At 43.8% G+C, this 14,354-nt stretch overlaps 1 protein-coding gene and 1 long non-coding RNA gene across 14 annotated transcripts in view; one reads left to right on the top strand and one right to left on the bottom strand.

Annotated features, from left to right (window-relative positions):
• The window catches only part of LOC134512015 (uncharacterized), a 53,442-nt gene extending 48,673 nt beyond the window's left edge, over positions 1–4,769 (bottom strand). Inside the window, exon 1 of the long non-coding RNA XR_010070026.1 lies at positions 3,076–4,769. This is a non-coding gene — a long non-coding RNA (uncharacterized LOC134512015). The remainder of the gene's footprint in view (positions 1–3,075) is intronic.
• A 619-nt stretch (positions 4,770–5,388) lies between these two features.
• The window catches only part of ASPH (aspartate beta-hydroxylase), a 120,742-nt gene continuing 111,776 nt past the window's right edge, over positions 5,389–14,354 (top strand). For all 13 annotated transcript variants that reach the window (XM_063326933.1, XM_063326939.1, XM_063326943.1 and 10 more), the window contains exon 1: positions 5,389–5,607. In XM_063326933.1, the coding sequence (XP_063183003.1) occupies positions 5,547–5,607 (61 nt within the window). In that variant the 5' untranslated portion in view covers positions 5,389–5,546. The remainder of the gene's footprint in view (positions 5,608–14,354) is intronic.

The following is a 14,354-nucleotide window of genomic DNA, read 5'->3' as shown; positions in this document are numbered from 1 at the left end:
TTAAACAAACAAACAAACAAAACTCTAGAACTTCTGATCAGCAATTTTTGCAATTCAGATAGCTCATTTAGTATCACTACTTTTGCTGAAGCCTGTACAGCAGTTTTACCAAATGTAATTACAGGCTAGAGAGCATTTTGATGCTTTCCACTTTTTTGCTAAAAAATTTAAATCTCTGGAAAAGAACAGGCAGTACACTCGCAGGAAAGTACCTTCTCCTTATTTTTCTTGCTAATTTCAATAGCAGGTATGATGGCAAGTGCTGACAATGGCTGACTAAGCCTCATTCACTTGCTGCCACTCTAATAAGGATTTTATTTTTATCCAAGATAATTTAAACAATACTGATCCTGGTTTGTTGTAGTCTTTATCTGTAGTCAACCTGTGTTTTGCATTATTTGAGCTCCATCAGTTGCTCTCAACCTATCTGGAAGGTGTGACTTCCAGTTTAAAGATCTTTTCAAGACTAGTTTCTGATTGTCCTTCCAAGAATACACATTACAAGTAACTGTTACAGGTGCACAAAGAATTGTTTGCTCTTTTCTTCTGAGCCTCTCACACGCTGTAGGAGACAAATCCACATACTCCTGTGACCTGACAAAAGGCCTTACTTAAATTCCAAATAATCGTCACAGTTTATGCAAAATCTAATCACCAGATCTTGCACTAAGTAGTTTGCTTCATTCTCAGCTGTAATAACACTCACAGGGATCAAATTAGCTGAATCAGGCCTGGCAAAATCTGCAGTAAGACTCTCAGAATCCAAGCAATGCTGTAACAAATCCCAGACTGCCAGGCCATAATACTGATCCAAAGGCCAAATGCTATTTGAGTTATTCTTTCGGGAGGTCAACGCTAATCAGCTGAGAGCAAGAAAAAGCTTTTGACCTAGACTTTACAATAGATAGCCTACATTTTAGTTTGGCAATTTTACCAAACTTCCAACTTTAGCTTTGTCTGAACTAGACATGCTTCACCTTCTGAATGGCTCTCCGACAAATGGTTGCTTTCCATTTGTCAGTATCACCAACTATTTAGAAAATGTTCTAAATTGATTTAAGAATGCACAAATCTAATAACAGGCACCTACTGACATAAAAGTATTGTTAGAATAAATAAATAAATAAATGAGAAAGAATTCCTCTGTAAGAATAACCAACTCAAATACACTTTGCTGCAGATTCAACTAGCTGTAAGTGGAACACCACCACAGACCATGCAGTTGTTTAGGTTTGGATAACTGAGACACTCTTTACTTTGTCTTTTCTCCCCCTCTTCCAAAAACATCTGATCTGGTTTTCCTGAAGTGGTTTGTGAATTTTGGCTGACAAATGCAAATGCTGGATGTTGATTTTCTGTGCTCCCTGTAACCCCATTAGAAACCCAAAAGCTGATCAGCAGTTCAAGTGTCAACTTGATAATCCAGAAAACAAACAGCAAAACCTGTTCATCACCCTCCTTGCCCTAAATTCACACAAGGCACACCTCTGAACACCAAGTCTGCTGGTGGAAATATCTTTTCCAACTGGCTAGCAAGGTGCTTAGATCACTCACCATGCATGAAAAAAATATCATCCGGACAATCAAAAACCTTAAAATTCTAAATGCCAAAGTTTTCTATTGAAAATCTTAGGCTATCTTAAGAGTTTTTAACCTGCTATTTTTATCATACCCTGAGAATTCCCTAGCTCTTCTCATTGCAATGTATAATAGATTACTTTATGACAAATTCAGATAAAAACTGTGAATAGAAATAAATCTGTCAATAGAACACACAGCTTAAACTCAGAAAACCATAGCACTGAATTTGGCACAGGTGAAGGGGGCTTATTCAGCTACAACACAGGAAGTGAAAAATATAGGGCTAAACTAATGGTTGCTTTAAGTAGATGTCACTTATTCTTTCATATTAATAGTGCCTCTTTTACTTAGCATCTGTTCTCCCTGCTACAGACAGGTCAGATATTTGCAGTTCTTTTCGAAATTAGGAGACTAGAGACTGAATCGTCTTCTTGTGTAATTGTTTCATTGCTTTTCTGCCTATCACCTTGGACGTGTTTCTTTCTGTCAAACAGCAGAGTCATGGTGCTATTGAATGAATCAGGCCAGAAAAACAGCTGTGACTGCATTAATGCAAAGGTATTTATGGAAACAAAATGCACAGTAAAAACATTAATTTATTTTCCGAGCAGGGCTCATTAATCGGTGGCATTCTTCTAATGCAATGATTTACGATATGCAGTATAATTTAAATACAGTTTAGCTGTAGTCTCAACAAGCAGTCAATTAGGAGAGTTTGGAGTGGGGATAAATGTGATTCTTGCCAAGGAGAACTTTTTATTTTCTGATTTAAATAAATCTGATCCAAGCGGAAAGGCTCCAACTGACTGCTGCGGGCTCTGTCTCAGACCTTTTGCCTTTATTATGTAACTTCTGGTTTTATTCCTCCTGTTTTTTCTGGCTTTTTGTCTTTGCCTTACAAACTTGCTGCTTTCTCATTGTTACATTCTTTTTCTGCCCTGTTTCTTTTCCTCCTACAAACAAAACCAATGATATTTATCTTCATGTGGATTACTGCATACCCTTACAATGCACCAAACATGAAGCTCTAAAACAACTGAGCAGATTAAAAATGACATGCCATTCCCACACACATCCACCTACAAATATTGTTGCTTTTCTCTCCATCATCTTTCCCAAAACATCATTTTAAAAATTTGCTTCAATTTTCATCACATTTCAGATCAGAAGGTACCGTCATATCATTTGCTGCAACAGTCACCCTGGCAAATTTAAATCAAATTAAGCACTACTGAGTCTAGAATAAGTCACACCAAGCTGTGCCAAGCTTCTTCAATGGCACAACGTGGATCACATAGCCTGTATCTGAACTGTCTTCAGGTGATCCCAGTAGGAAAAGCAGGCCTAGTGCTTTTTCATAAGTTTATCTGGAAGACTGCTTAGTTCAAAACCACGCAAAATGATCAGATTTTAAGTATGTGATCAGAGATATCTATCAGGCAGGAATATAAGAAAAAGTTTCTCTGATCACTAGGAGACAATAGCCCCTCTTACCTAACATTCTTCTTCAGTTTTGAGTTATCTGTGGACTGGAAGGAAAATGTCTTCCTGATGCTGTAGAAGGTCAACAGAAACCTCTGAATAACAAGATCATGCAAAAGGCTAGTGATCAGCATAAAGATACAATCCTGCTATGAGCATTTGCACCTCTGTGTGTATATTTTAATCCTGCAAGAGAGTCTTCTTGGACAGAAGAGTAAAGCAGGTACTGAATACACCAAATATGAAATGGTGGCAGCTGTGTGCCAATGAAAACAGAAATAAGGAATTTTACAGTCCATTTACGATAAAAAAATTTGTTCACAGTAAATCAAGAGCAATATCCTTCCAAGTGTCACTGCTCACCCAGTTGCTTCAATGTTTTTAATATATCTTTTCTTATCACATTGCCACTTTCCGTAGCCTAGCTTCAGGAAACTGTATCCCACATCAACCACAAAACGCTGTTGTCTTACTTGACAGTAATTACTACTTGCAAGAATATAGTTAAACAAGCAGTTATTTTCTACTAATTCTTGTATTTTCAGTAAACCCAGTTACATATTATCAATTTTTTCTTGCTCTCCTCAGGACTATTTGTTCCTTAGATTGTACTTTCTGTTTTGCCGAAATGTTAATAATTCATCCTGTTAGCTTTTCTGTCATAAATTCTATGTGGTCATGAGTATGTCTGCTCCTCCCTAGCAGCTTTTGAACTTGTTTGGCAGTTTCAGCCTCACTAGACAAAAGGAAAGCATCTCAAAAATGTTAAGTACTTAACATCATGTGAAAATAAGACTTTGGTAGAGCGCCATAACCAAGTGAAAAGTCTGGATTATCAACAGTACTAGATACCAATTAATTCACATGAGAGATACTAAGAAGTAGGCTTCATTAGTTTTGATGTTCACAAAACTAGTTGCTTTTACTTCTACTGGCTGAAGTGCCCACAATGCCATCCTGTTACTTGACTAAGCATTTAAGTCTGAATCTCATTCAAAATTACTGATTACCGCTCGCCAGTAAATCATCTTTTCTGGTTAGCTTCACTGCATTACTCAGTTCAAAACACAGTGGCAACGGTTGTTTTGGGAAAAGTCTTCTCCACCTATTTGGAAAGGCCCCAGTTTCCAGAATTGTTTATGTTCACCTGAAACACTGTATCATAGTTCATGGAACGGTTTGGGTTGGAAGGGACCTTAAAGACCATCTAGTTCCAACCCCCCTGCCATGGGCAGGGACACCTCCCACTAGGCCAAGTTGCTCAAAGAATTTATGGTCAGGACTCAAAAGGTGGGTTCTGCTTTTTTGTTTCAGAGTTCTACTGTTATGCCAAACCAAAATTTAAGTAAGTCTCAATCCAAATCATTGAGTAACAAGAAGCACCTTGAATTCCTGTGAAAAAGAGGCTTGTTTTGTCACAGGCGATTTTTAAAGCCCCAAAAAGCTTGTTTGAGAATTCATCTATTGACGTAGCATACTTCAGGTTGAAAAGGCACTCTCTGACAGGCTAAATGAGCCCATTCCCCATAATTTGGGAGCTTAATTGTATGCGTTATTAACGCCTGAACACAGCAGAGGGCGGTTTAAGAAAGAGGACCGAATGCTTTAAGCAGAGCCTCCGCAAAAATAACCAACCCCCCCACTCAGCCCGCTTCACCAACTCAAGGCCTCTACCCCCGGCAGGGTGCGGGCGGCGGGGAGGCCCCTCACCCGCGGGGCGCCCTGAGACCCCGGCCCGGTCCACCCACATTGCCTCCGGCTCGGACGCCGCCAGGCACGGAGCACCGACCGGACAGCCAGCCAGCCAGCCAGCCAGCCGGCCAGGCAGACACACGGACATCCCTTCCCGCCCTCATTTTTCCTCACAGAGCTGGAAGACCTCGAGGCCTCACCACCACACACCCCCCCCCGCTCCGGCAGCCAGCGGCCGCCCCCTCCTCGCCGCCCCTCTCCTGCTCAGAGCCCAAGCCCCCTTTCCCGCCAGCAGAGAACGGATGGAAGTGGCTCTCTCCCGCGGCGGCGGCCGCCGAGGGAAAGCCCAGACCGACGGCCCCGACACGGCCCCTCAGCGACGGGGGCGGGGGCGGGGGCGGGCCCACGCCCACCCCCACACCGGCGCGCGCGCACGCTCGCGCGGCCGAACCCTCGCGAGAAGCCACCGCTCGCTCCCGCGCTTGCCACGTTCAAAGGCGCCGGCGGCGGGGAGCGTGTGTCGGACGCGCGCGCGCGCCCCCGCCGCCCCGCCCCCTCCGCTGCCGCCGCCAATCGGAGCCGAGGGGAGCCCCGCCTCGTGCCCGCGGGCTGCCTCGCCATTGGCTGGCGGGTGCGGCGGGCGGTGCTGCTGTGTGGCCACAGGGCGCTCCCGCACGCGGGGCTCAGGTAGCGGTGGTGGTGGTGCCGCCGGACTCGTTCTCGCTGCCGCCCCGCCCCTGCCGCGCGCGCGCGCCGCCGCCGCTCGTCGCCGCCGCCTGACAGAAGCTGCCATGGCCTCACGCAAGAGCTCCCGGGGCGCCGGCGGTAGCCCTAGCCCCGGCTCCAAGAGAGGTCAGTGACGCCGCCGCGGGAGCCAGGCCGGAGCTCTGAGGGGAAGGGGTAGCCCGCCGGGGTGGAGCGGGGCGTACCGCTGTGGGGAGGTGGCCGGAGCGCCGGAGCTGGGGGAGGGGCCGCCCCCTCACCGCGGCGGGGGAAGCCCCTGGAGACGGGCGAGGGGGTGCTGCGCCTTCCCCTCCGCCTGCGGCTCTCGGCGGGCTGAGGTGCAGCCCCCCCATGGCCACCCCCACCCCTTCCCCCGGCCCTCCCGCCCGGAGTGGGCCGGCGGGGTCCGCACTCCTCTGGCGCCGCGGGACCTTTGCGGGGGGGGGGGCGGGGGTTGGGGGTGGGTGTGACAGGGACAGGCGACGGAGGTCTGTCGTTCGGGTTTTTCCCCTTCCCGGGGGTTCACGTGGAGGAGAGGCTTGCGTGGCCGGGCCTAGGCGGTGGGGACGTCCCTGGAAAGCGCCCCAAGAGGGTTGGGGTGAGCGAGAGGCAGATCGTCTGCCCGGGGCGGGTCTCGACATCTCTAGGTATCCCGGAAAAGTGCCTTTTCCTTCAGACCTTTTCCTCCAGAAGCTGGGGGTAGAACCGGGATGCCGATAGCTGTCTAATGCTAGTGAAGTCATCATTATTCTTGTGTTTAAACTTGGATGTTGGAATATCTCCTCAGGCTGACCCGTTTAACAACACGGGCCTGAAGTTGTTTGATCTATTGTAGGTGTAGCATCTAAGATGATGGTTTCTGTAAATATAGAAGCAAGGAGGAATAATCTTGGAAAAATGCAAGCAGAAGGTTATTTGAGACAGCTATCCCTACCCTCCACCTCAATAAAGAACACCTTAGAAAATCTGACTATTCATAAACTGCTATGTATGGATCCTTTTGGTAGGGAAAGCTTTATGTGCAGTAGCATTTTTAAGCATAGCAGAACACGCTTGAAAGGAAAAAAGTATATACTTCTGGAGTCACTGTGCAACCATACACAGTAAAGAAAGGAAGTGCTCTTATCTGAGATTGAATGCGTGCTTGTAACTTCTTTGGTTTTGAGCTTGGCATGCACAGAACTCCGGTGATGAAGTGTGGTGATGACACTGAAATATCTGTTCTTCCTCTTTGAATATAACAATAATATGGAGAACAGTGTTAATTAAAGGATGAATGAATGAATGTATAGGATTACTTTACGTATCACATGATCAATTGAGAGAGAAAGACTTGAAATAGGCATGAAAGTTTAGAGATGATACTACAGTGATATTACAATGTTCATAGAAATGGTTTTGGGTTGTTTTTTTTTTTTAAATCCTTTTCCAATTGCTGGAGTTGATATTACAATTTTTGCTTGGACTGGCAGTGCTCTGATCATCATTCAGTGTTATGCAAGCTAAATACACATTTTCAGTGATAATGCATTAAGAACACGCACCGCCGGTATAATTTCAAATACTAAATGAGGTTCTTTTAATATTTTAAATATCACTTTAAAAGTTCGTCAACATTTGAAAAATAAATTTATCAGAAAACTGAATCTGTGACCAAGTAAAAAAGTATTCCGTTGGTTTTTATTTTCAGTATGAGTAAGATTTTTATCTCTATGTATTAAAATAGCTGGTTTGTATAATTGCCCTGAGGACTCTTATTTACTGTTATCTATGAGGGGATGAAGCAGTATGAGTAATGTGTTAGGCACTCTCCTAAGATGTAACCTCTTAAATTTAAACAAATGTTTTGTTAGTTTCAGCAACGCCTAGTTAGAGTCCTTGGACAATCGTAGAAATTACAGCATGAAGCTGATGCTGTAGTTGCAGCTGCAGAAAGAGGTAATGGATGATTACCCCATGCGAATAAAGGAACAGCTAGAGGAGCAGAGTCTTCGCAGCAGACTCTGTAAGCCTGCCACAGTTGAGGGACGTGAAAATGAGATGCGGAAATAATTTTGAGGTGGCTAGTAACTGAGACTGAAGTGTGGAAACCTCAAGTTTGAGGCAGTTCTTGATAATGTTGTAATAGTCACTTTCACAGCAGTTGATGTGAGAGGATGTGGCTTCTTGCCAGGGCATTGCTCATAGCTCTGAAACCACTGAAGTTCACAGCATATCTAAAAATCTGAGCAGTGAAGACAATAACTGCATCTGAATGTAGTAACCATCTGCTTTTAGGTTTCCGCATCAGAAAACGTGGACAGTAATCTTACGAATAGATCAAGTCTCAAATAGTTCTAAATGTAGTGTTTATATAGGTGTTTTCAGATTCACTGAAACGTCAGAAGTGGAAGTCAATATTTTTTAGAAAGACAACTCTGCCTTTTACTTTCAAAAGTCATATACTAGAAGCTGTCAAATCAGTGATAATGAAAAATAAAGTCTTTAAGCTTTGTACTGCTAGTGATGGACTCTTCTTTAAAAGTGACATTTATGGAATTGTGGGAATATGCCAACGATTTTATTTGGAGTACAGAAGCAAAAACCAGGTCAAAATTTGACAGTTTGGGGGTACTTAGAGAGGGAAACATGTGCTTCTTATTATCTTTACTTTATTTATCTTTTACAAGGCATTATCTGTATCTAGAGAGAACTGTGTTTTATATATATATAAAACATGTAATCCTACTTCTGTTAGTTCTGAGGCTGTGTTGTCCTCACACAGATTGAAGTCAAAGAACGCTACTGTTGCTTTGATAATTTTTCTTTAATCTCCGTAATAGTGATTGAGATGATCTTCTGAGATCTCCCTATGAAGGACACTGTTGTGGGTGTTTATTACAGGCCACCTGATCAGGATGAGGCTTTCTACAGACAGCTGAAGGTAGCCTTGCAATCACAGGCCTTGATTCTCATGGGGGACTTCAATCACCCATATATCTGCTGGGAAGACCACACAGCCAGGCATGCACAGTCCAGGAGGTTTCTCCAGTGCATTGATGGTAACTTTTTGACGCAAGTGGTACAGGAGCTAACAAGGAGAGGAGCACTCCCGGATCTGGTACTGACAAACACAGAGGGACTGGTGGAGGACATTAAGGTTGGGGGCACCCTAGGTTGTAGCGATCATGAAATGATAAGAGTTCAGTATCATGGGTACCACACACAAAACATCAAGAAGTAAAATTACAACCTTGGATTTCAGGAGGGCTAACTTTGACCTCTTCCAAGAAACTGCTTGGAGAGATCCCGTGGGCTAGGGCTCTGGAAGGCAAAAGGGCTCAAGAAAGCTGCTTGGTATTCAAAGACCACTTCCTCCAAGCTCAGGATCGGTGCATCCCTAAGAGCAAGAAATCAGCCAAGGGATGCAGGAGACCTGCATGGTTGAGCAGGGAGCTTCTGAAAAAGCTCAAGTGGAAGAATGAAGTCCACAATAAGTGGAAGAAGGGACTGACCCCTTGGGAGGATTACAAGAATGCCTCCAGAGCATGCAGGGATGAAACAAGGAAAGCCAAGGCCGCCTTGGAATTAAACCTGGTTAGGGATGTCAAGCTCAACAGGAAGGGCCTTCTACAAGTATATTGGAAGCGAAAGGAAGACCAGAGAAGTTGTGGGCCCACTGTCAAATGAGACAGGAGCCATGGTGATGGAGAATGCGGAGAAGGCGGAGTTACTGAATGCCTTCTTTGCTTCAGTCTTTACTGCTCGGCCCAGCCCTCAGGAGTCCCAGGCTTTGTGGAAGGTAACAGGGAAAGAAGAAGACTTCCTCTGGGTTGAGGAGGATCGAGTGAGGGATCAATTAGACTTGTGAATATCTATGGGCCCCGATGGGATGCACCTGAGACTGCTGAGGGAGCTGGCAGAAGTCATTGCTGGGCCGCTCTCCATCATCTTTGAAAGGTCCTTGAGAACAGGCGAGGTGCCTGAGGACTGGAGGAAAGACAATGACACTCCAGTCTTCAAAAATGGCAAGAAGGAGGATCCAGGGAACTACAGGCCGGTCAGCCCCACCTCCATCCCTGGAAAGATGATGGAACAGCTCATTCTGGGCATCATCTCAAGGCATGTGGAGGAAAAGAGAGCTATCAGAAGTACTCAACATGGCTTCACCAAGGGGAAATCATGTCTGACTAATCTGATAGCCTTCTATGATGGCATGACTGGATGGATAGATGAGGGGAGGGCAGTAGATGTGGTCTATCTTGACTTAAGCAAGGCGTTCGACACGGTCTCCCACGGCATCCTCAATAGGGGAGCTTAGGAAGTGTGGGCTTGATGAATGGACAGTGGGGTGGATAGATAACTGGTTGAAAGACAGAGCTCAGAGAGTAGTGATTAGGGGCACAGAGTCTAGTTGGAGGTCAGTGACGAGTGGTGTTCCCCAGGGGTCAGTACTGGGTCCAGTCCTCTTCAACATATTCATCAATGACCTGGATGAGGGGATAGAGTGCACCCTCAGCAAGTTTGCTGATGACACAAAGCTGGGGAGGTGTTGCTGACACACCGGAAGGCTGTGCCGCCATCCAGAGAGACCTAGACAGGTTGGAGAGTTGGACAGAGAGGAACCTTATGAAATTCAATAAGGGCAAGCGTAGGGTGCTGCACCTGGGGAGGAATAACCCCATGCACCAGTACAGGTTGGGGGCTGACCTGCTGGAGAGCAGCTCTGTGGAAAGAGACCTGGGAGTCCTGGTGGACAACAGGATGACCATGAGTCAGCAATGTGCCCTTGTGGCCAAGGAGGCCAATGGCATCCTGGGGTGCATCAAGAAGAGTGTGGCCAGCAGGTCGAGGGAGGTCATCCTCCCCCTCTACTCTGCCTTGGTGAGGCCGCACCTGGAGTACTGTGTCCAGTTCTGGGCTCCCTGGTTCAAGAGGGACAGGGAACTGCTGGAGAGGGTGCAGCAAAGGGCTACCAAGATGATTAGGGGACTGGAACACCTCTCTTACGAGGAAAGGCTGAGGGATTTGGGTCTCTTCAGTCTGGAAAAAAGATGGCTGAGGGGGGACCTAATCAACACTTAAAGGGTGGGTGTCAGGAGGGTGGGGCCAGGCTCTTTTCAGTGGTGCCCAGCGACAGGACAAGAGGTAATGGGCACAAACTTGAGCATAGAAAGTTCCACCTAAACATGAGGAGGAACTTCTTTACTGTGAGGGTGGCAGAGCACTGGAACAGGCTGCCCAGAGAGGTGGTGGAGTCTCCATCTGTGGAGACATTCAAAACCCGCCTGGAAGCGTTCCTGTGTAACCTGCTCTAAGGTGACCCTGCTCTGGCAGGGGGGTTGGACTAGATGATCTCCAGAGGTCCCTTCCAACCCTATGATTCCATGATTTTTCTCTGCACGATTGCAGAAGATGTTTGATTTTGCTTTTTCCTGTTTTAACCATGTAGTGTCCTTATATATCCAAATGCAAACCTGTTGCCAAGCTTTTAATTTTTACTCATCTTTTGGACCTTCTAAGGTCCCTTAATCTAATCTTTTCATTAATTTCTAGCTTTTTAGTTTTCTTCGGATTTGGTGTTTTTTTGGTATGCATTCAGTTTGTCCTTATGTAAATACAAAGTTGTGCTAATATTATTTCTTTAGTTAACAGTATCACTTCTAGAAAGATAGTCGTACCTGTGAATTTGCATGAACTTGAACATTTTATCTCATCTCTATTGTAAAGACTACTTTATAGTGTTCGTTCTCTGGGTGAGGCTCTCCATTAGCTTTTTAATTTACCTAAAGACCAGAGAAAGTTCATCAGCTAAACAGGTCATCTTTTTCCTGCTGGAGTTCTTTTGTTGGCTCTTGGGAACATTGAACTTCATGTTGCTGCTTCCAGTGCTTTAAGTGGGATTGCCCATGCCTCCTCCAGTCTCTCTCAGCTACCTAGCTGTGCTGTGCTGTGACATCTCCTTCTCTTACACTATGGATTCAATGTAAATGTGATGCTTCCATCTATCTAAAAATTCTGTCTCTCTAATTTCTGATCTGATCTACTGGCCAGTGTGCTTGCTTTGTGCTCTTGACTTCACAACTGTATAGTGTATCGTCTGATTTCTTGTGTTACAATCTATGCATTATTTCCATCTTCATTTTAATTGTAATCCTTAGGAAGAATGGTATTAAGGTGATGGAGGTCATAAGTGAGATGTAAATTTGGGATGCTCTATGGGGCATAGAAATGTTTTGACTGGTTTGTCCAAGTCTAATTCCTAGTGTTTGCTGAACTAATACAAATTCTCATGAATTTGTAGTGTGCTTGCTTGTTGCTTTGATTTGACTATTTAAACTCAATGTTGGAATGTTTTCTTGTGCTATCTTTGGTATTCAGGAGTATGCAATGGAGAGTTATTACTTTGTTAGAGTTGCTATATGACTAGTGCAGACAAATGAGAAATTCTTTTTGTCTCAATGGTGGAATCCTTATAAACTGTTTTATAAATTTTGCAGTGACTTCTTCACCAAGCTTATCCTATTGCCTAATTTAGTTGCTTACAACTAGTTTAAGATCTTGAATTATTACCATTACTGCTAGATATTTTTAAAACAGTTTGGCACAGACTGGTAAAAACATGTCTCTGCATTCAGAACAAGATGAATTTAACCAGGAAACTTGATTATAACTTGTGAGACTAATCTCTGAATTTGTGTACCTGGTATCTAATAGCTAACTATAGCTTTCAAAGTATGAATTGCTCATGTCAGTGACAAAGTATCTAAACAACAACTGTGTGTATGTGTGTGTATGTTTCTTCCCTAAACTTTCAGGAAACACAAAAATGTGCTTATATGAATAGCAAAACCACAAAAATTCGGAGAGCCACCTCTTTGTGATTCATCTGTCTGCCTTGTGTCTTGTTCAGGGTGGCCTTTCTGGAAAGGCCGTATTGTAAAATAATATTGTAAAATAATCTTCCAAACTGAATAGTGGAAGCAACAGTAATGGTCCAAACATGTATAGCTTACATAGTATGTTGCAACAGCGCCATCAATGAAATTACTGGTTTTGCTGGGATTCGCCCCCACCTTTTTTTTTTTTCCCCCCTTTTTTTAAATGTCCTGAACAAAACTGTTGAAATAAGTCAGTTTTCTTATCTCTGATTAAATGAAGTGATATAAATAACATTCTTAAAATTATTTCTTAAAATTATTAACATAGGTATTCCTCTGCATACTCACATGGAATAGTGAGTCCTTGATATACCTCTTCATTCGTCTAGAACTAGAGTTAAATGAGCTCTAAATCTTAAAAAGGCAGTTGTGTCGTCAAAATTAGTTCTGTCTGTATGAAACTGGCTGCCGAAGTCCCTCTGCAATGAAAAACGATCAATTGGAACACAGCATAAGCTTTTATGACTATTTTTTTCATATTGCTTGATATTTGGATTTCTTCCCTTTGCTTTTTCTCAAGAAAGTATTGTTTCAGGTTTTAAGGTTACACTTACACCTGAGCGTAGCAGGGTTAACATAAAGAGAGCCTGATACTTTCCCTCTGTCTGTACTTTTTCTCCTTAAGAATTCTGGAGCACTGGGGGGTTGTTCTCCCTGCTTCTGGAGATGCTGCCACGTGATAAAGACATCAAGGAAAGTTCTCCTGCCCCTTTTGATCCAGGGTGGGCTGAAATCTTGGGCCTGCTTTGTGTTGTCTAATGTATCTTACCTGCATGCAGGAAATCATTGTGGTTAAAAGATATAGTGGTTCAAATATGGACAACCTTGCACTTAAGAGTTGCAAGGATGTCTGTGTTCCTATACTCTTTGAGGATTTCTTTAAGAGTTTAAATGTTACATAAGAAAGGTGGCCTTTTCAATAGCCTTTTGGGTATAGAGCTTGTTTAAAATGCTAGGTGGAGAACTTCAAGTATCAGTAATAATCTCAGTGAGACAGAAATTTGGAGTATATTCTCCCAGATTTTGGCAGTTACTTCGAGAATGCACCTGAAAATTCCCCCTCAGAGGTGGTAGCTAGTCTACGTTCAGACTCCAGGTATGTGTATCATATCGAGGGATTAAGGGGTTCAATCTTTTTACAGTTCAATGCTATAGGTCTGCCGTCAGCTTAATCTAGTCTGAGGTTGCTGTGCAGTCTTCCTCAATTTCCCTTCCCTGTACCTGAATTAGTAGCTGTGCAGGTGCTAGGGGAACCACACAGGGAACTGATAAGCCGAAAGCTGACTTGTCTCTTTTCCTCCCAGACTGGCTCAGTGCACAAAGTCATTTGGGTATAAGGGAAGAGGTGACAAAGAGTGGCTGGGCACCAGGGGAGGGTGAGGTTGAATTTGGAGTTTTATGTTCACTCATGCCATCCTGGAACCGTGGTGCGAACACAGAAGGTGAACGATTTGGCTGGATATGGTAATGTAATGGCTGGATATTTAAGGGCTTTGGTAAAGATAACAAAAATTACTAGCTGTAAAAGCATGTGTGTTAAGATTATTTCTAATTACAGAGTGCATAAAGAGGTGAGATTTCAATGTTGCTGTTTCGTTAAACTGAAAACCCCTTTACTGATCACCTGTATGAAAAGAAAAAAAGTTCATTTTCATCTGGACCTTTTTGAATCATTTTGAAACATGTAAAAAGTGTTCCTGTGCTAATTCTTATGTTGAATTCTTCATTGTAGAGAACTTGAGCAGTGAAGTTCTGATTTACCCCAAGTGGTTCTTTCCTGATGAAGATCACAAACTGGTAATCTGTGTGATACCCTGCAGCAATCTTTTTTTCCTAACCGCATCCTACAGACTAGCTCTTTGCATGGAAGAGTTTTGGGCTATGCTTTGAAGTGTAAATCATAACTCTATTATGTGTCTTTAAGCACACTGGAAATTAAGTATGCAGATAAACATA

The sequence above is a fragment of the Chroicocephalus ridibundus genome, chromosome 2 (genome assembly GCF_963924245.1).
Source record: "Chroicocephalus ridibundus chromosome 2, bChrRid1.1, whole genome shotgun sequence".
Taxonomy (NCBI): domain Eukaryota; kingdom Metazoa; phylum Chordata; class Aves; order Charadriiformes; family Laridae; genus Chroicocephalus; species Chroicocephalus ridibundus.
Note: the sequence above shows the minus strand (reverse complement) of the source record. Positions and strands in the feature narration are given on the sequence as shown.